This window comes from Setaria viridis, chromosome 9, assembly GCF_005286985.2.
Source record: "Setaria viridis chromosome 9, Setaria_viridis_v4.0, whole genome shotgun sequence".
NCBI lineage: Eukaryota > Viridiplantae > Streptophyta > Magnoliopsida > Poales > Poaceae > Setaria > Setaria viridis.
The window spans coordinates 53,408,788-53,428,250 of record NC_048271.2 but is presented as its reverse complement, the minus strand read 5'-3'; the positions used below and the strand labels follow the sequence as shown (position 1 = coordinate 53,428,250).

The 19,463-nt window shown below is 43.7% G+C and overlaps 2 protein-coding genes, 1 long non-coding RNA gene and 1 other non-coding gene across 4 annotated transcripts; 2 read left to right on the top strand and 2 right to left on the bottom strand.

Annotated features, from left to right (window-relative positions):
- Positions 1–236: 236 nt before the first annotated feature.
- LOC117838174 (DEAD-box ATP-dependent RNA helicase 38) lies at positions 237–4,833 on the top strand. Its single transcript, XM_034718089.2, has 8 exons — positions 237–578; positions 689–982; positions 1,099–1,326; positions 2,316–2,381; positions 3,141–3,542; positions 3,619–3,730; positions 4,283–4,368; positions 4,445–4,833. The coding sequence occupies exons 1-8, from the start codon at positions 333–335 to the stop codon at positions 4,505–4,507; spliced, it is 1,497 nt and encodes a 498-aa protein (XP_034573980.1). The 5' UTR covers positions 237–332; the 3' UTR covers positions 4,508–4,833.
- A 62-nt stretch (positions 4,834–4,895) lies between these two features.
- On the bottom strand, positions 4,896–6,651 carry LOC117838176 (photosynthetic NDH subunit of subcomplex B 2, chloroplastic). Its single transcript, XM_034718091.2, has 3 exons — positions 6,073–6,651; positions 5,407–5,844; positions 4,896–5,268 (listed from the first exon to the last, which is right to left on the bottom strand). Exons 1-3 carry the CDS (start codon positions 6,535–6,537, stop codon positions 5,074–5,076), a joined length of 1,098 nt encoding a protein of 365 aa, XP_034573982.1. The 5' UTR covers positions 6,538–6,651; the 3' UTR covers positions 4,896–5,073.
- A 309-nt stretch (positions 6,652–6,960) lies between these two features.
- Positions 6,961–7,044, top strand: TRNAL-CAA (transfer RNA leucine (anticodon CAA)). Its single transcript has one exon. It is a non-coding gene; the product is annotated as a tRNA-Leu (tRNA).
- Positions 7,045–14,033: 6,989 nt separating this feature from the next.
- Positions 14,034–16,599, bottom strand: LOC117840012 (uncharacterized). The gene is made up of 4 exons (XR_011897294.1): positions 16,046–16,599; positions 15,846–15,949; positions 15,671–15,774; positions 14,034–15,576 (listed from the first exon to the last, which is right to left on the bottom strand). It is a non-coding gene; the product is annotated as an uncharacterized lncRNA (long non-coding RNA).
- Between the last annotated feature and the right edge of the window lie 2,864 nt (positions 16,600–19,463).

Sequence of the window (19,463 nt, the reverse complement as noted above, 5' to 3'; positions counted from 1 at the left end):
TAGTGGTCGTCACCACGGTACTCACGAGTGTGCTTATGGGCCGTCGTAATACAATTGGGCCCAGTATCACGCGGAAGACAAAACCAGCCCAGGGCACATCAGGGCCCAGTATCCGTGGCCCAACGATAACGTGGATTAACCGCTGCCCCGCTGCGTAAATCGCAAGCAGAGCACGGCGGAGACCGCTTGAAAGCTAAGCTAAGCTCGCCCGCACGCGCAGTATAAACCCTTCCCAAATCAACACGAGAGGAAAAAAAACAAACGCGAACCCCCTCTGCTTCCTCTGTTCTCCTCCTCGCCCGATTGCTCTCGATCTGCCAGCGCGAGACACCATGGCCGACAAGGCGTCTCCGGAGAAGAAGTCGTGGGCCGACGTCGAGGAAGAGGAGGAGGCCAAGGTAAAGGCGGAGGCTGCCGCGGCGGCGGCGGCGTCCTCGTCCTCCTCCACCTCCGAGCCGGCGGTGGAGGCGCAGGCCAAGCAGATCGAGGCGCTCTCCCTCGCCCCGCCGGAGGACGACGCCGCCGGCGAAGAGGCCCCGCCTCTACTTGATGACTCTGACGATGCGCAAATCCAAGCCGTATGCACCCCGTTCCTCTCCCCCCACTCCCGCCGGCGCTAGCCCTAGCTAGTCTCTGTTGCTTCGGGTTGCTGATTGATTGCTGTGGTTCTGTTTTCGCTGCACTACAGGTGACTTCGGGCGGCACGGTGTATGAGTCGGCCACCACGTTCGAGGATCTGAAGCTGTCGCCCGAGCTGCTCAAGGGGCTGCACGACGAAATGGGTTTCAGCCGCCCGAGCAAGATCCAGGCGATCACCCTCCCCATGATCCTCACGCCGCCTTACAAGGACCTCGTTGCGCAGGCGCACAACGGCTCCGGCAAGACCACCTGCTTCGTCCTTGGCATGCTCAGCCGCGTGGATCCCAACCGCAGGATCCCCCAGGCCATCTGCATTTGCCCAACTAGGGAGCTCGCCCAGCAGGTATCTTAATGCTCACTATACTTGTACGCTCACATATTTGGTAGTATGATAACTGGTTGTAATTGTTTGGTGCTATGTAACTTTAGTGCTGAATTTGTTTGATTGAACTCGTGCAGAATAAGGCGGTTCTCATGAGGATGGGCAAGTTTACTGGCATTACATGTGCATGTGCGATCCCACCAGCTCAAAAAGATTATGTGCCAGTCTCCAAGATGCCACCAATTAATGACCAGATTGTGATCGGCACATCTGGGACACTCATCAAGTGGATTACCAATAAGAAGGTGGCCACAAGGGAAATCAAAATACTTGTGTTTGATGAGGCGGATCATATGCTTGCTGAGGTATGTTTGATTTCCTTTTTGATTTTATTATCAGTTATCACTATAAGTCTATGATAATTCCCAGGGTTGTTAATATTTAATAGGTCACCTTGCCGTTAGCTGTTAGGGGCTCAGGGAGGTAAACATTTTCGCTTTGGTAGTATTATTGGTTGTAAGCTGTAAGGAGTGATGCGTCAAGAAGCATAAAAAGCTTCTCTAACTATCCTTTCTTTAAAAATGGGCAGCCACATTATACCAAACTGTGATCGAGTAACCATTGCAATAGAGGAAAGTAATGACATATTTACTAGATTGGTAGTGGCTGCGATGTTGTGTTGTTTCCAATTTCCTAATAGCTACTCCCTCCGTTCCAAATTGTAGGTCATTTTAGCTTTTTTAGATTCATAGATATTAGTATGCATCTAGATATAGTGTATGTCTAATTGCATAATAATATCTATGAACCTAGAAAAGTCAAAACGACCTACAATTTGGAACGGAGGGAGTATTGTTTATGCACCCTCATAATATGGAGCAGTTTTTTTTTTCTTGTCCTGATACAAGCCATTATTTAGTGTTAGCCTATTCAGAGTAGTGAAAGAATGCTGTAACTCTATTTGAACTACTAATAATGCCTAGCATATACTACATGCCACCAGATAACACTTTTAGTCAAGCACATCGAATGTGCTAGTTCTGACTACACTGAAAAGATACAAAAATGTATCTGTTTCCCTATTGCTAGAACAAAGTTGGCCTTTCCAAGTGTGTTTTATGTTCTCTAAATTAGAAAAGTCTGTTCATGTCTGATATTTTATTTTATTGTGTGGCATCTTTTTATAATTGAAGCATGTTCACAAAATCACAAGTTGATCAGTTGCTCAAAACATCATGCCTTCTTATGTATGGATGGTTTTTAGTCCATGAACATGTGCTGTAGTTATGAAAACTGGCTGTCTTTACAACTTTAAGTAGTCCAGTTTGTTACAGTGGTGAATGCCTTCTTGCAGGATGGCTTTAGGAGTGATTCTGAAAGGATCATGAGGGATATACAAAGAAGCGCTGGTGGTTGTCAGGTAATTCTTTCTAGTCTCTTATCTTCTTTCTTATCTCATCATACAGCTTGCATGGTGACTTCAGATGCTTTGATCAAAATCATATGTGTATATCCTTCTTATAAGAGGAGACCAGGGAGGTATCTAGGGAACAATCCTGCCCTAGGGAAACAACCTTTTCCTATACTTCAGCATGTGTTCATATAGTTTCTTATCAGAGAATCTTACAAATTGCTAATGATAGAGGCAGGGAAGTTATTGAATGCCATCCATGAATGTTGTCTTTTTTAGTGTAGAGGATATCAGGGAGGTATAGAAAACAAACCTTTTCTTACTTCGCCATGCGTTTATGTAGTTTCTTCTTAGAGGATCTTCTATAAATTGCTAACGATAGAAACATGGCTTATGTATCTATTATTAAAATATCATCCATGAATACACTTTATTTAGTTTAGTTTAAAATTAACAATAATTTTCTTCATTTTTTTCTAACGTGGGCATGCATTGGACATTTTTATGTCAAATCTTGCTTTTCTCTACTTTGGGATATTCTTTTGTAATTTTTTTTGACAAATCTTACTTTTTGACAATTTATGCCATTTACTTCAGTTTCACTAGCCCGATTCATTTGATGGGGCCCATATTATTTGGAGTTTTGTGTAACTATTGCTATTAATATGACTCCATGCCTACCCTTGCAACGCCAATGTAGTGCTGGCTAGATGTGTTTGTTTATCTGATTATGGATCTATTTTAAAATTTTATTTCTACTTCTCTCAGGTGCTTCTCTTTTCTGCAACCTTCAATGAGAGAGTGAAAGATTTTGTAACAAGGGTCATTAAGGATGGAAATCAAATATTCGTTAAGAAGGAAGAGCTTACTTTGGAAAAAGTGAAGCAATACAAAGTTCAAGTCCCTGATGAGGCGGCAAAAATAGAGGTTATAAGGGACAAGATCTTTGAGTTTGGACAAAAAGTTGGCCAGGTTATCATATTTGTTAGAACAAAGCAAAGTACTAAGAATGTTCACAATGCTTTGACAAGAGAGGACTATGTGTGCTCCTCAATTCAAGGATCCCTTGACCAAGCAGAGAGGGAAAAGATAATACAGGAATTCAAAGATGGGTACACTAAGGTTCTTATATCAACTGATGTTCTTGCTCGTGGTTTTGACCAAGCACAGGTACACATGTGTGGCACTTTTCTTTACACTGCAGGAAGTAAAACTTTTTTACCATCTAACTTTGTTCCTTTGAAAGGTCAACCTGGTTATCAACTATGACATGCCAATCAAATTTGGGACAAGAGATGAGCCTGATTATGAGGTGTACTTACACAGAATTGGCAGAGCTGGGCGCTTCGGCCGGAAAGGTAATTTATGTCTATTATTCCCTCTAGAATGGGTAATTTTGCATCCATTATTCCTTTTAAACTAGGTAATTTGGTATCTTATCCATACAAGTCTATTGTTCCTTCTAGAATTTTCAGTGTCGCAAGCAGCAACTAAGTATGGTGATCCATGCTGTTTCAGACAGCTTTGGTGTTATTTAGGAATGAAATTAATTATTGATCATGCTATTGGACTAAATCTAGTTAAGCAACCTTGCTGCCTTTTGTCAAGCCATATCTGGTTTTAGCTTGAGCACCCATATGCAGAATAGTGTTCCTGTGAATCCTGTTATAAAGTTTAATCAAGAAACTCCAGATGCTTCTATGACGATGATATGGAAAATTGATTAGCAGCTTTTGTCGTTACAATTTAGATCCTTTTCTCTAGAGATTTTAGTTACCATCGATTGATTGTAAGAAACCCTTTAAATAGGCTAATCAGAATTCAGAAGAAAATTTGTAGGAGAACTGCTTAACACGGGGCATGTTGTATATAGTTTAATATTGCTAACTGCGAGTCATTACTGGTGACAGGTGCTGTGTTCAACATGCTATGTGGTGAAACAGATAATGTTGTGATGAAGAAGATTGAGAACTACTTCCAGCACCAAGTACCTGAGGTATGTTACTGATATCTTGTGTATGCTTGTATCTTGTGCACCTAAGCATGTACTTACCATAATGTGTTAATTTTAGGTGCGAAATTGGAAAAATGAGGAAGATTTTGAGACTGCACTCAAGGATGCAGGTTTACTATGAGTAACCTCCTCATGGTTAGCTGTTGCGCTCTCCAGATCTGGACAATTCGCTGGTGATTGTTTGTCGAGCCAGCTGCCTGCTCTTCTCCTCATCATGGTGTTAGCACCTGTTTGCTTAGGTGGCAGAAAGTTCTGTATGGAGTTTTGTGTATTATGTTAAAAGACTCGCCTATACTAAGGGAGAGTTTTTCTTTGCCGACCTACTGTTTGGTGGAGTAGCGCCAGTCATCGGCTTTACCATTTGAAACTGTAAATTGAGCTAAACAGTAAACTATCTTTGCCGTCGATATGCATCAGTTCTGAATTCTGATGGTTTGAACACCTGTATACCTTATGTCAGTGCCCCCTCAATGTATCGTCACTGTACACTTCAGAAGTTCGTATCAGCATTTGATCCAAAGTTCGCTGTGTTATTTCTCTGTGCTGCATATTGCATTATCGCACGTCCAGCGCAGCTCACTTGATTCAGGCAGTTTCGCCGGATCAGCATGTATACGAGAATGTACAAGACGAGCCACTCGATTCTGTAGTTCTGTTCAGTAAAAAAAAGAAAAAAGAAAAATGGAGCTACAGGTTGTCGTGCTCGATGACCTGCGCCGCCCTCCACTCCTCGCCGGGGTTGACGACGACCGGCACCAGCATGGACGCCGGCCCCGCGCACAAGAAGTAGTCCCTCCCGAACTTCTCGTACATGCCTCCAGGGCTGCACAGGTACATGTCCTCGAACCCCATCCTCACCAGCCTGAACCCCAGCCCGCTATACTGCAAGATGCAATCAACGCACGTTTCAACAATCTTGTTTCAGCAGCCATCGATCGATAGCAATTCATCAGCGCAAATGCAGTAATCTGAATGATGATGAGGAACAGAATGTGTATTCCATTGGGAAATTAATATTGCCTGATCGATGGTGGTGAACTTGGACGGCGCCGTGTTGTAGATGCGCTTCTTCCTCTCCTCCGGCGGCGCGGCGTACACCCGGCTCACCTTCTTCTTGAGCGTGGTGTACATGTCCTCCTCGACGGTCCAGACCCCCTGCCGGGGCTCCTCGCCGCCGCCGGAGAACCAGCCGGGGTCCTCCCGCTTCATGGCCTCGGCCGGGGTGAGGAGGCTGAAGCCGGCGGCCGGCGGCGGGTGGGAGCAGTAGGGGCTGCCCCGGAGGCCCTCCACGGCCGTGCCGCCACGCTTGTCGAACTTGATGTGGCTCAGCACCGCGCTCGTCAGCTCCACCGGCTTGGTCCCCGTGTTCCGGACGATCACCGCCGTCGCCATGCTCAGAGGGTACAGCGTCACCACGTACGAGATGTCCAGCTTCCCCTTGGTACACCCCAGCTCAACCTGCAACCACCATAGATGTGTCACCGAGCAAACACGCTCATCAAATGAGATGTCTAAAACTCAGAGAAATTGCTGCAAATTCATGCATTTGGGACATCTTTGTGATGTCAGTTCATCACTGACAGCAAATTCTTCTTCAATTCTAAGGTCATATTACTCTAAAAACAAATCGATACACAAGTTACAATTGCAGTCTACAGTTGTGCATCCATCACCCAAAAAGAGTACCTGAACTGCATCATAGGAGTCGGAATCCGCATCCTTGATGGCCCAGCCGGAGCCATCGATCAGCGACTGGGCGCCGCCGGACGAGGACACCTCGTTGAGCACGAGCCCGACGCCGCCCTTGACCTTGGCGGGGTCGCCGCCGGGGTCCGCCACGGTGTGCAGCACCTCCCTGCACCCGTCGTCCTTCCAGTACACCTTGGGCCTGTACGACGTGACGAGGCCGTCGCCGAGCCGGAGCTGCAGGGAGCTGCCGTTCCGCACGCTCAGCTCCGCCGTGTGCGCGCCGCTTCCGGCCGGGTCGGCGACGAACCTCAGGCCCTTCCGCCCGAACGACTCCTCCAGGGACTGCGCGGTGGCCGTCGTCGCCGCCGTCGCCGGGGACGCCGCGGCGGCGCGCACGGTGACGGTGGTGGCCCGGCGCGCGCAGGCCGGGAGGTGGAGCGGGAGGATGGAGGAGGCGGCCATTGGAGCGGAGTGGAGTGGGACTGTGAGAGGGATGGGAGAGGAGCGCTGGAGCGGGAAGGCCTCGCGACGCGACGAGGCGTCCACTGCAGCCTCATATCCCGGGGCGTCAGGATAGAAAGTTTCTCCTTTCCTTCCCTCTCGCTCCTTTTCCTTGCTCTTTTCGGGGGGGATATTATCTCCAGGGGGAGGGGGAAATCGTGGCAGTGTGTTACAAGTGTGCCATGCAAGAGCCAATGAGCAACACTAGAAGTGCACGATTTTTTGGTAAGTTCAGAAGGGTTTCTAGTTGAGAGACCGAACGTATCTGATGCGTAAAAACATAGATGCTGATGCTGGTATGCCTCCAGGCTTGTTTGCTTATTAGGTGGAAAGTTTTTCTAATAAACAAACTTATATAATTTCTTCGAGAATGTAAACAACAGCGTCAGGATGGCCGAGTGGTCTAAGGCGCCAGACTCAAGTTCTGGTCCTCTAACGAGGGCGTGGGTTCAAATCCCACTTCTGACATTGCCTTTTTTTCCTTTTATTTTTTTATGTCATCATTAAGTGAAAACTTTGTTACTTTGGACCTACCGATGTTATTTTTTTCCACGGACTTACCAATTTTATTTCCCCCCTGTAGATGTGGCTTCAATCTAGCTTCTGACATTTAGTTTCCATTCTATCTTTATCTCACATTTTTAATTTATTTTTTCTCATCTTCAAGTGCGAAATATATGGGTCGCGTACCAAATTATAATTTAGGCCCTCAATCTAACTACCAAGTTCAATATATATAGTAATTTTTATACTATAAATCATTGCATAACCACCTAATATACATGTTGCTTGAACACATTTTGAAATCGAGTTAGCTGTTCTATTCCTTTTTTCTTTCTTTCTATGCTTTTCATAACCAGAGTCATATTTTCTATTTCAACTTCCAAAAGACATGACTTAAAAATACGGATGCACAAATAGACAGAGAACGGAAACAGTGTTGCAAATTGAAGAAGAAAAATGCAGGTTGCAGAAGTACTGGTACGGTTATTAGTAGTGGCTTCTGTTGTTCTAGATGACCCAATCCAATAAGAAGGGGCTTCAATGGTCCAGCAGAGAGCCAAACGATCCCAACTGATCTGATGCTGAGACTAGGATAAAGTGCAATGACATAAAACATGATCAAGGAGAAGAATAATTTGCCCACAAATAAATAGATGTAAATGTGAGATTGGGATTTGGGGATGATTCGTGGTCCAACGGCATTTTACTTGGGGGAAATTGCTGATTAATTGGTTGTAGGAGAATCAGACGTACACCTACTTAGGTGTTTTACGGAAAAATAGGGGATGATTTGAATGTGGCAAGAAAAAATTGGAAGAGATTGAGGGAGTAGAAGGAAGATTTGTGTAGGTTTTTCCGGGAACCTCTCCACAGTACAGACCGTGGGGCCTTCATTCTCGGGGCCCTGTACGGGTGCATTGGTGGCACCTGCCGAGAGGGACGGGCTTGGGACACAACTTAATTGATTATTAACAAAATATTAATTCTAACAGATTTAACAAATTATTTGACTTCGCACACGGTATCGCGTTGAATCGCAAGACTCAGTTTCACTACTTGTTGTCAACTTGTGTGATCTCATACAACAGCCGCTAGCACGGACGTGAGACGTCCTTCTGATTATATGATCCCACACAGTATCGCATTGAATCACAGGACCTTACACAGGACTAATTTAGTTATGTCACATCAAATATTTAGATACTAATTAAAAGTATTACATATAGGTTAATTACAAAATTAATTGTATAAATGAAGGTTATTTCGCGAGACGAATCTATTAAGCCTAATTAGTCCATGATTTGACAATGTGTTGCTACAGTAAATATGTGCTAATCATGGATTAATTAGGCATAGATTCATCTTGCAAATTAGCCATGGTTTATGGAATTAGTTTTATAATCAGCTCACATTTAATCCTAATCGGTATCAAATATCCGATGCGATCCGAACTAAAAATTAGTCAATTTCACTTGACTCTCTGATCTCACAAGATCTGATCACCTCAGCTACCTCACAAGTAAAATAATTAAAGAGCAAGTAGATTAACGAAAGTGCAATCGTTTATGCATACAAGTATACAACACTCTTGGGTGGGAAGCTCTCTTAAAGATGGTCTACATGTCAGTTGACTGCAGAAAATTAAGGGTGTTTTTAGTTGGCTATTGTTTTTGCCATAACTAAGGGGGAGTTTGGATATCAGGTGCTAAACTTTAGTCATGTCACATCAGATGTTCGAATGCTAATTAGAAGTACTAAACATGAGCTAATTATAAAATTAATTGCAGAACCCCTAGGCTAATTCGCGAGACGAATCTATTAAGGCTAACTAATCCATCATTAGCAATGGTTACTGTAGCACCACATTGTCAAATCATGGACTAATTAGGCTTAATATATTCGTCTCGCGAATTAGACTCCATCTATGCAATTAGTTTTCTAATTAGCCTATGTTTAATACTCCTAATTAGTATTCAAACATCCAATGTGACAGGTGCTAAATTTTAGCACTTGGGAGCCAAACAGCCCGTGCCCCCGGACCCTCCTCCGCCCCTAGCCACCGCTGACGACACCGAAGATGCCCCTTCCTCTGCCCCGAACTTGGATCCCACACCCGCGCCGTCGCCCCCACCCGCGGGAGCTTGTGCTCGCGCGCCCGCCTGCGGCGGCTCTCGTGCTCACGGAGAAGGGAGGGAGGGTCACCGGAGCTCGCGAAGAAGGGAGGGAGGGTCGCCGGAACTCGCGGAGAAGGGAATGAGCTCTCGCTCACGGCTGGTGTGCAGGGTGTCGCCACCCACGGGGGAGCTCGTGCCGCCGCCCACTTCCCGTGCTCGCGTCGCCGTCGGCGTGGTCGGCCAGCCGCCGCGTCGAACCCCGCCGCCGCCACTAGTTGCCCGCAGGAGGAGAGAGGAGCTCGCGCCTGGAGAAAAATATCAGGAGAGTGGGGAAAGAAATGAAGCGGTACGTACATAACAAGTGGCAGTGAGTAATTTCTTCCAACTTGAAAAAGCTAAAAGTCTAAGGAAGCACCTTCCCACCTGCTGCTAGAAATGAACTAAGGAAAAGCAGCTTTGGCCCAAAGCTGCTATGGATTTGCCACCCCTTTGATTGACTTTTAGTTTTTCTTGAAACCAAATCACTTTGAAAGTCCAACCAAAAGGAGGGATCCTAAGGGGGTGTTTGGATACAGGGTGCTAAACTTTAGTAGGGTCACATCGAATGTTCGGATGCTAGTTAGGAGGACTAAATATGACCTAATTATAAAACTAATAGCACAGATGGAGTCTAATTCGCGAGACGAATCTATTACAGCTAATTAATTCATCATTAGCAAATGGTTAATGTAGCACCACATTGTCAAATCATGAACTAATTAGATTTAATAGATTCGTCTCGCGAATTAGACTCCATCTGTGCGATTAGTTCTGTAATTAGACTATATTTAATACTCCTAATTAGTATACAAACATCCGATGTGACAGGTGTAAAATTTAGCATGTGGTATCAAACATCCACTAAGTTGGCGTCCGCGTGCATATGATGTAGCGAGGCATTTGGTTGTTGGCCCGCTCCGCGCCGCTCGGGTATATATGCTGGTGCTGCAGCCTGTAGTGGTAGCGATCTGCTTGCAAGAGGAAATGTCTTTGCGATGGGCCAGCCGGCAAACTTGCAACCATTTTTTTCTTGAAGATCTACTAGCAATCAAGTTGAGTATACTCAGGAGCGTGTAGATTGGTTGCAAATCTGGAGCAGATCTCTGCTTGTTTTGTCAAAATTTTTGTGTTGGCATAGTGCGATTTGCAGTGAAGTTTTGTTTTGTGTGCGCTGAACTGCTGATTGCCAGACCGGATGCTATTGTATTTTCCTTCATATTTTTCATAAGCAAAGTTCTTGTGGGCTTCTCGAGTCAGCTGCTAAGAGCAAGCCCAATAAGCTTGTCTTAAGCGGTGACTAAAGTTTATTATCTATCATATCGGATATTTGAATGCTAATTAGAAGTATTAAATATAGACTAATTACAAAACTAATTGCATAGATAGAGTCTAATTCGCGAGACAAATCTATTCAGACTAATTAGTCCATGATTTGACAATATGGTGCTACAGTAACCATTTGCTAATGATGGATTAATTAGATTTAATAGATTCGTCTCGTGAATTAGCACATGGTTCTGCAATTAATTTTATAATTAACTTATATTTAATCTACTAATTAACATCTGAATATCCGATGTGATACTGCTAAAGCTTAGCACTAACGTGCGATCCCTCTCGTCAAAAGGAAAGGTTAGCAGACATTCATACAACACGCTTATCTCATCACACATTCCAAGCGAGCCAACACAGCCCTGGCAGAGCTTGCTGCACCGCAGGAGGTGGTGTCGGCCCCACAAACATGGGCAACCGTGCAAGCGCTCGGCGTTCGCATGAGCGACAAGCTCACTTTCTCTCCTCTTTTGTCTCTCCGCCACATCGGAATCAGCTGATGTGTCTTGGCTGTACGACCGCTTGGGTGCTCTTATTGGGCTTGCTCTAATATACGCAATTGCCGCGAGGCAGAGTGTGGCGACCTGCCGACCTTACGGAGGTGTAACAGTGGACCCCGCCTCTGATGACGCGGCGGAGTCCCCAGTGCGGGATTGTGGGTAGCGATTGGGGAAGCCAAACCAAGATGAGTATGCTACTTGTGTCCCCAATGCGGGGTAGCGGGGTGGGAAGCCAAACCAATTGACCGCGCGAGCTGACGCGCTGCGAAGCTTCCGTACACCTTCCGGATCGCAGGTAAGCAGTCAGTCTTTAAAGCTCATATTGAATTCATGTACAATATTTTTTAAGTATCCATCAACAATTATTGACACGCATCATATTTTTTTAAAAAAAGTCTTACTTAATTGTTACTAAGATCTAGCTAACATTTTTAAAGTATGTCTAGATACGTAAGTAAAAGTTATGTAATTAGAAAAGTTAAAATGAATAATAATTTGTGATGGAATGCTAGGAAGATCCATCGCTTTGGCAGCAATGCAAAGCAGGCACACGGGAGGGGGGGTGGAGGAGGCTGCTGCAGCTGCGTTGGCCTCACGGCCCAAATATACAGCCCAATACGCAACCTTTGTTCTCATTTCCAGCCCAATAATAGCTCCCTTGCTGCTTTTGTCTGCTTTCCGACCGCCTCTGTTTTCGCTATGGTGAACTACATCCGCAATAGGCAATACGATCTGAGCATCTCGTCCGATGACAAAACTTGCACGAAGAAAATAAATAGATAAGAAACAAAAATTACTACTGCAATGGCACGATCTTCTCCGGCGAAGTTGGAGAACTTTGCAAAACACTTCACTGAAACGTGATAGGTGATAGACTCAGAGTAGTGCACTACTACACTCTCCATTTCAAGCAACAATTTTTTATTTATCCAGCGTACTAAAAATCATGACTTGGCACACAAGCAACCAGCTCTCGCACGCACGACAGAGGCCCAACAGAACAAGCAAAACATACGGAACAACAAACAAACACTGCCGACTGAACCACGCCGCTCACGACAACAGAACGAACAGAGGCATGCACACTCCCGTCAAATCACATTGAGCTTAAGGTCTGGTTTGGTTGCTCTTGCTTATTTTTAGCACCCATCACATCGAATGTTTAGATACTAATTAGGAGTATTAAACGTAGACTATTTACAAATCTCATTACATAAGTAGAGGCTAAACGGCAAGACGAATCTATTAAGCCTAATTAGTCCATGATTTGACAATGTGTTGCTACAGTAAACATTTGCTAATGATGGATTAATTAGGTTTAATAGATTCGTCTCGCCATTTAGCCTCCACTTATGTAATGGATTTTGTAAATAGTCTACGTTTAATAGTGTATCTAAACATTCAATGTGACACGTGCTAAAAATAAGCAAAGGGAACCAAACGACCCCTAAACTCCACACGCAGACGACAGGCGACAGCCAGCCCATGACAGCTGAAGGCGTGATCTCGTAGCTGCAAGGTCACACGACTCCGTGACCGCGGCCGCCGTCGGAGGCCCAGACGGAGGCTGCCACCTGGGCCATCCCTGCGAAGAACGCCCCCGTGAGGGCGACGAGGTAGGCATTCCTGTCGAGCCAGGGCGGCGGCTCGGAAACGGCCATGGTGATTGCCGTGGAGGCGGCGGCGAGGCCGAGCAGACCGCAGCCAAAGGCTGCCCGATGGTGAAGCTTTGGCGCCCCGCCGGCGGCTCCCGCTTCACGACCGCTGCTGAACGTGCCCCTTGCCATCTTCAAGCCGAGGCTGCTCTGTACAAACGACATGAGGCTCGAGCTTGCAACGAGGAAGGGGAGCGTGACGTTATATATAGGCAGCCCGCAGCCTTGCGGACCTGGTGTGGTAATCCCTGCTCTACTCTGGTTAGTTCTACTCTGGTTAGTTTATAGGTTTATGCCCGCCTGTGACGAAGGGGCTGGACTTGCTGTACGATGCTCCCCCCGCGTGCGAGTCAGTGACAGGTGGGGCCACGGTCCATGACGACGAATGGAGCCGTGGGGGTAGAGCAAGGATCAAAGCGATGCAATCGTCGTGCCTTGCCATCCGTAATCTGACGCGTCGAAGCGGACGTTGACTCTTGAGTCCGTTGACATTTGTTGATGATTAAAATAGGCAACCGTCCAAGCGCTCGGCATTCGCATGAGCGACAAGATCCTCTCTCTCTTCTTTTCTCTCTCCGCCACATCGGAATCAGCTGATGTGTCTTGGCTGTCACCGCATACGTGCCCTTATTCGGCTTGCTCTAAGCGTCGCCGTTTGCAGAAATGTAGTACAATGCTAGCTGAACATACGACGGCACGCCGAGAGTATCAAATCTCGGCCCGAGACTGGTGCCGTGATGCGGTCTCTTCTGAGTTTTGGCCAATTTGGCGCTGCATTCGTTTGACCGGTATCTGGAGCTGCTACTTCAGCTGATCTCTTCAACTGCTCTTTTAAGAGTAAATTTCAACCGTGGTACTTAAACATGTCCCATATTCTCATCCCGATCCCTATATTCTTAAAATGCATATGACAGTTCTCATCCCGATCCCTATATTTTTAAAATGCATATGACGATCCTTAAACTTGTCCCAAGCTCTCATCTTGCTACTTGAACTTGTCCCGAGCTCCCATCCAGTCCCGGTACTCTCATAATGCACATAACAGTCCCTAAAGCTCTCATCTACTAAAAAATTGAGTGGGATTTGAACTTGGTTTCAAATCCTCAGAGTTTTGATCAATTTTGAATGGAATTCGAACTTGGTTTCAAATCCTCATGCTATGGACCAAATTTGAGTGGTACTTGAACTTGGTTTCAAATACTAAAAGTTTGAATCTCACTCAAAATCGATCCAAAGTTCACGAGAATTTGAAATCAAGTTTGAATGTCTTTTAAAATTGATCAAAAAATCATGAGGATTTGAAGTTAAGTTCAAATTTCACTCAAATTTTTAGTGGATAGAGATCGAAACAAGTTTATGGACTTGTATGAGTGCTCGGGACAAGTTTATGGATCTGGATGGGAGCTCGGGGCAAGTTTAGGAGCCGTTATTTAAATGTCAAGAGTACCGGGAAGCACAGGATAAATTTAAGGATCGTCTTGTGCATTTTGAAAGTATCACGATCGGGATGAAAACTCAAAACAAGTTTAAACACCTCTTACGAAATTTACTCTTTCTTATTCAAGCGTCATGCTTCGCAGCTTTACGCCTTCAGGCGCAAGGTTCCTCTCTGGCCAATGTAGCTACAGTCTACAGGTATTATAGTACAACTGTACAACTGCACGGTCATGAAAACAATACAACTGCAACGAAGAATCGAAGAGAGCGTGAAGAAATCAACAAAATTACAATACATGGCACAAGGGAAATGAGACGGAACAAAGTTTTTTTTTTGTTTCTCTTGTCTTTGTATTCAGTATCACTTTAACCAATCCAGTATCACCACTAAACCGCGATACAAAGCCTCCACAACAGCGGGTTAGCAGCCAGCGGCCGCAGAGGACAGATGTAATTTCGCACTGGGGGCCCTGTCTTAACTTGTCAGTTGGGAAATTTTATAAACTTTGCAAGGAGAACCCTGAGATGATAGACCTTTTCTTCGAGCGCATTCGGTCGAGTACTGTACAGTTTCCAGGTATGCACAAACAGAAGGGAGAGCGTAAGCATATATATTACCAAAAGAAAAATCAGATCCCACTCCAAGTCAACGTATGACAATCATCTTGAAACCAGCGCCACACAGTATACCCAAGTAATCTTCTAGGGAGAAGTGGCAAAACTGTCCGTCGCAGGGTGCTTCAGTTAAGGACCAACCGTGATTCGATCGAAAAATTTCTCTCGGTATAAGAGGATTTCTGTTCATCCCAATTTCCAACTACCTTTTTCAGGAGGACCAAAATTTGGACTGCTTTCTTAGCCAGATAATGATGAATCTAGTACAAATATTTCACATAATCACATTTCTTGGCATGTCAGCATTTTATTTCACACATTGCTGGTGCACTGCTCTCTTCCTTGGGGATCTTAACAATGATAGGTTCTGTGGTAGTCATCTGAGATGACACACAGCAAGTCTGCAATAGAAAACAGAAGGCAAAAGTGTGTCATGGTCCTGCAGACAGAGCAGGAGAAAACATATCATAATAACAGACTTAGATTTTTTGCAACCAAGATTCAGGAGCTGCTTGAGCGTGTACGGAACAATCTAAAAGTTGAAGCTAACTTTTGACAATTTATCAAACCACGAGAGCTTCGAGAGGATATTAATCTGGTTCAGCTACTTCAATGCAGCTTCATTATCTTTCATATGTACTATACGCTTAAATGGTTTAACCAAAAGTCCAAAACCCCACATGCATTTGACTAAAAAAAAATCAAGAATGAAATTACAGAGAGGACCTTTGCAGCATCCATCAGGGCTGTCCTGATCACTTTAAGCGGGTCAATGATACCAGCCTTCACCATGTCCGTATTCACCTAGGTTGGAAGATAAGTTAACATAACCAAAGTTATTACAAACTTAATTTAACATGAGTTTTCAAGGGTTAAGGTGATCAACAATGCACCCTACCTTTAGCTGTGTCATAGCCTAGACCATTGTTTTCCTGTTCAAAAGCTTGCCAACAATAACAGCTCCTTCTACGCCTGCATGTGAAGCAATAGTCTGCACTGGGTCTGCAAGAGCCTCCAATCATCAGATGATGTAAACATGAGAGGTTCATCTAAAAAAGACAACTTCTTCAAACCTTCAAAGCATTTTGGATGATTTGAACACCGATCTTTTGATCAAAGTTTGCGGTCTGCAATTTATCCAGGTCTTTTGACGCGCAGAGAAGGGCTATACTGCCACCTATGTGTATCATAAACAAATAAGATTTTCTGCCATGCTGATATACTGATACAGGTTTATATCAGAAAACTCAACAGTGGAGCTCCAGCTCAGTACCTGGCATAATACCCTCCTCAACTGCAGCTTTGGTTGCATTTAGTGCATCAGTCACTCTCTCCTTCTGCACACCAACTTCCGCTTCACTTGCTCCACCAATCTCAAAGAAAAATCAAAATAATGCATGTTATCAGTAAACCAGGGCATCAGAATCAATTAAAATGCTATGTCAATTCTTTTACATAACCAAGTACCTACTGAATATACTCCATACATGATACATGTCTGCCAATTTACACATTACCTAATCTGTTAGTTGAGGAATATTCTAGTGATTTACATTGATAAGTTCAATATTGACATCAAAATTCTGAAGTTGCATCATTCAACATGGATAAAAAAATTTCACCTTTAGAACAGCAACACCACCAGACAGCTTTGCCAATCGCTCTCGTAGCTTTTCCTTATCAAAGTCAGAAAAGCTTTGCTCAATAGCAGATCCCAGCTGTTGAAAACAGTATTTGATTGCAATAAGCACATAAGAGTCCAAACTGACTCACGGAAACTAAACTTATAAAATGAACCTGCTCAGCTCTCCCTTCAATTGCCTTCTTATCTCCAGCTCCATCCAGGATGACAGTGTCCTCCTTAGAAACTGTAACCTGCATTCAATCACTTCATTTAAGCATGAACAGAATGAGCAAGATAATCTACTGAAGCTATTGTATCACAATTATTGTTCACCCATGTAATCTAAACATCACTACTTTAGAAATAAAGTGATTACTTTATACTGTACAGCAGTTCAGTTTGATAGGATTTCAAACAGTGAACAGTCGTAAACAGGGGCATAATATTTATCTTCTTGCAAGTGCCAAACATATGAGGCTCAAAGTTTTCAAGGTTCACTAGAACAGTGCGCAACGTTGCCGCGCAGAAATAGCCCTCCATCTATTTGGTTTGGAATTTATATTTTTATGGTTAAATGGAGCACACAATATTTATGCAATATCAAAGAGTGGACTTTGAAAAGTATCTTGTAAATAAATTCATGCACGTATCGAGATGTTGTATTTTGTTGTTTTTTTTTGCCTACATTTAATTTTTTTGTTGGATACCTTTGGTTGTAACGAAGCCAACAAAAGCTAACTTATATTTTTATCATTTTCTACGTTTCAAAGTGTTTGGGTGCATCATATAAGCCAAAGTGACATTCGATTTATATCTCTATCATTTTTCTATGTTTTTGTTTCTATTTTGCAAAGTGCCAGTCAGTTTATTAGTTAATAAATTATCAGTTTGCATCTTTATCATTTTTTTACATCTTTGTTAGACAATTGTGTATAGGCCGACCCTATGGGCCTTGGGTGCTGGCCGCACCAGCCCATTGCTGAGTGTGCGCTGCCCCTAGGATTAGATAGGTGTAATTGTATTAGGCTAGGATCTCTTGATTGGTGGTGTTTGTATAAACCTTGGAGACCCTAGCCTATATATATGTAACCCGGTGCTTTGCATCAATACATCTACTATTCCTGAGCCATATTACTTTCAATCTTTATTTATATTACTTGTGGGTTGGACAGCGAGGTGATTTTGTTAAAGGTAAAGGGTTTTCTTAGGAAATTGCGTGAGAGAGGTCTGTGGACTGCGGGTTGTATTCCGACAAAGTACGGGTTTTTAAAAAAAAATTGTGTGAGAGGCCTTAGATGGCGGGTTCGATTCCAACGATGTTTGGTTTTTTTTTTGAAAGATTATTGGGGCTATCCAACTGCAGGTTGGATTTTGACAAAGTTCGGGGGGTTTTTGAAAAATTTTCTATGAGGTCTTTGGATTGCTGGTTCGATTTTGACAAAGTTTGGGGTGTTTTTTGAAAAATTGTTAGGCCTCTATTCGACAGCCTGAGCTTGCAGGTTGGATTTTGACAAAGTTCAGGTTTTTTTTAAAAAAGTTATGGGGCCTTTGAACTGCTGGTTGATTTCGACAAAGTTCGGGGTATTTTTTGAAAAATCACCATCCTCTACCGTTCGTGCTCGATCCGATCCGACGGCTGAAATCTTTTATGGCGACGTGGACAGCCTTCCTAACCTTGAGTGCGAGCAAGTTTAAGTCATTAAAGATCCCAAGTTCTTCAATGATGGTGCAAAAGCCTAAAACAAACTGAAGTAAATAAGGATTCAAACATAGGGAAAGTAATAGAGTCGTGACTTACTTCTGCACTGGTAAGAATAACAAGGTCATGTAAGTTGGCTTTCTTGGTCTCCCCAAAACCAGGAGCTTTGACCGAACAGACCTAAATTTCATGTCAAATTAGAGCCAACCTTAACACCTCCACAAAGCTTGCTAAGAACGCTTCACTTTCTAAATCTTCCACAACAACAAGAGGTTTTTGCTTCTGTTGAAGCAGAAAAATAGATCATTGGCATCTCAGATTGTAATTGAGGTCACGACAAAACAAACATCAGTCGTGAGCCCAGGAGAACAAATAGATTGTAATCGAGATCAGTGCATTCCAACATCAGCCAGCCCAAAAAAAACAATTAAAGAAATACCTTCATAGCCAACTCCATCACTTTGGCCACCGCGTGCATGTTTGATATTTTCTTGTCATGTACCAATATCAAGGGATCATTTAATTCCTACAACAGATAAATTAAAGATATAATAAAAACACATTGAAGTTACTGCAGAAGAAAAACAAGAAATCAAGGATATACTTACACGTTTCTTGTTCTTTTGGTTGTTAATAAAGTGCGGGGAGCTGTAATCTCTGTTGAGCTTCGTGCCTTCCGCAACTTCAAGCTCGTTATAGAGTGTGTTGACATCCTATCAAGATTTCATGGTTCATAAACAAAATATAGCACACTAGAAATAAATCCTCTGAGAAAAGTTGATATAGAAATCTTCTCCCAGCACAGCTAGTTATAAAAGAAATAAAAAATCAATGATAACAATCCTTTGTGGGATAAAGAAAATGCAAATATGTTCCAAATTGAGCACATAAACAACCTAAGTGTACTGGAAGTTATGGGAGTGTGTAAATCATATCTGGAACCCTTGGAACTGCCAAAGATAATTCAAAATATATTGGTACATGTGACAAGATTCATAAAATGCTAAGCTCTTTAGAGTGTTCTTGACTTGTTGCTATTCAACAGTTACCTGTGCTTTTTCCTCTGATATGCTAATCATTCTCGCAATGCCTTTTAGGTTTCTAACCGCAGCATCAACAGCCATTGAGATAACACGTCTCAGATCCATGGCATTCATTCCAGCCGTTACAGACTTGCAACCCTGAGTGAATATAGCCTTTGTCAGAACAGTAGCACATGTAGCACCTGAAAGCGTTTGAGCATAAGAACAGGGAACTTAAATGAAACCATCTACCAATGATCACAAAAAAGTAATACTGGCAGAGAGTACTTAAAATGGAGAGCGGCGTGTGGCCGTTACCGTCGCGTATGAGTCGCGCCGCCTCGGC

Coding starts and splice junctions, on each gene's coding strand:
- LOC117838174 (XM_034718089.2), top strand. CDS start 333: ATGGCCGACAAGGCGTCTCCGGAGAAGAAGTCGTGGGCCGACGTCGAG. Junction 983..1,098: donor CTAGGGAGCTCGCCCAGCAG/GTATCTTAATGC, acceptor GAACTCGTGCAG/AATAAGGCGGTTCTCATGAG. Junction 3,731..4,282: donor TGGGCGCTTCGGCCGGAAAG/GTAATTTATGTC, acceptor TACTGGTGACAG/GTGCTGTGTTCAACATGCTA.
- LOC117838176 (XM_034718091.2), bottom strand. CDS start 6,537: ATGGCCGCCTCCTCCATCCTCCCGCTCCACCTCCCGGCCTGCGCGCGC. Junction 5,845..6,072: donor ACTCCTATGATGCAGTTCAG/GTACTCTTTTTG, acceptor TGGTGGTTGCAG/GTTGAGCTGGGGTGTACCAA. Junction 5,269..5,406: donor AGTTCACCACCATCGATCAG/GCAATATTAATT, acceptor TGCATCTTGCAG/TATAGCGGGCTGGGGTTCAG.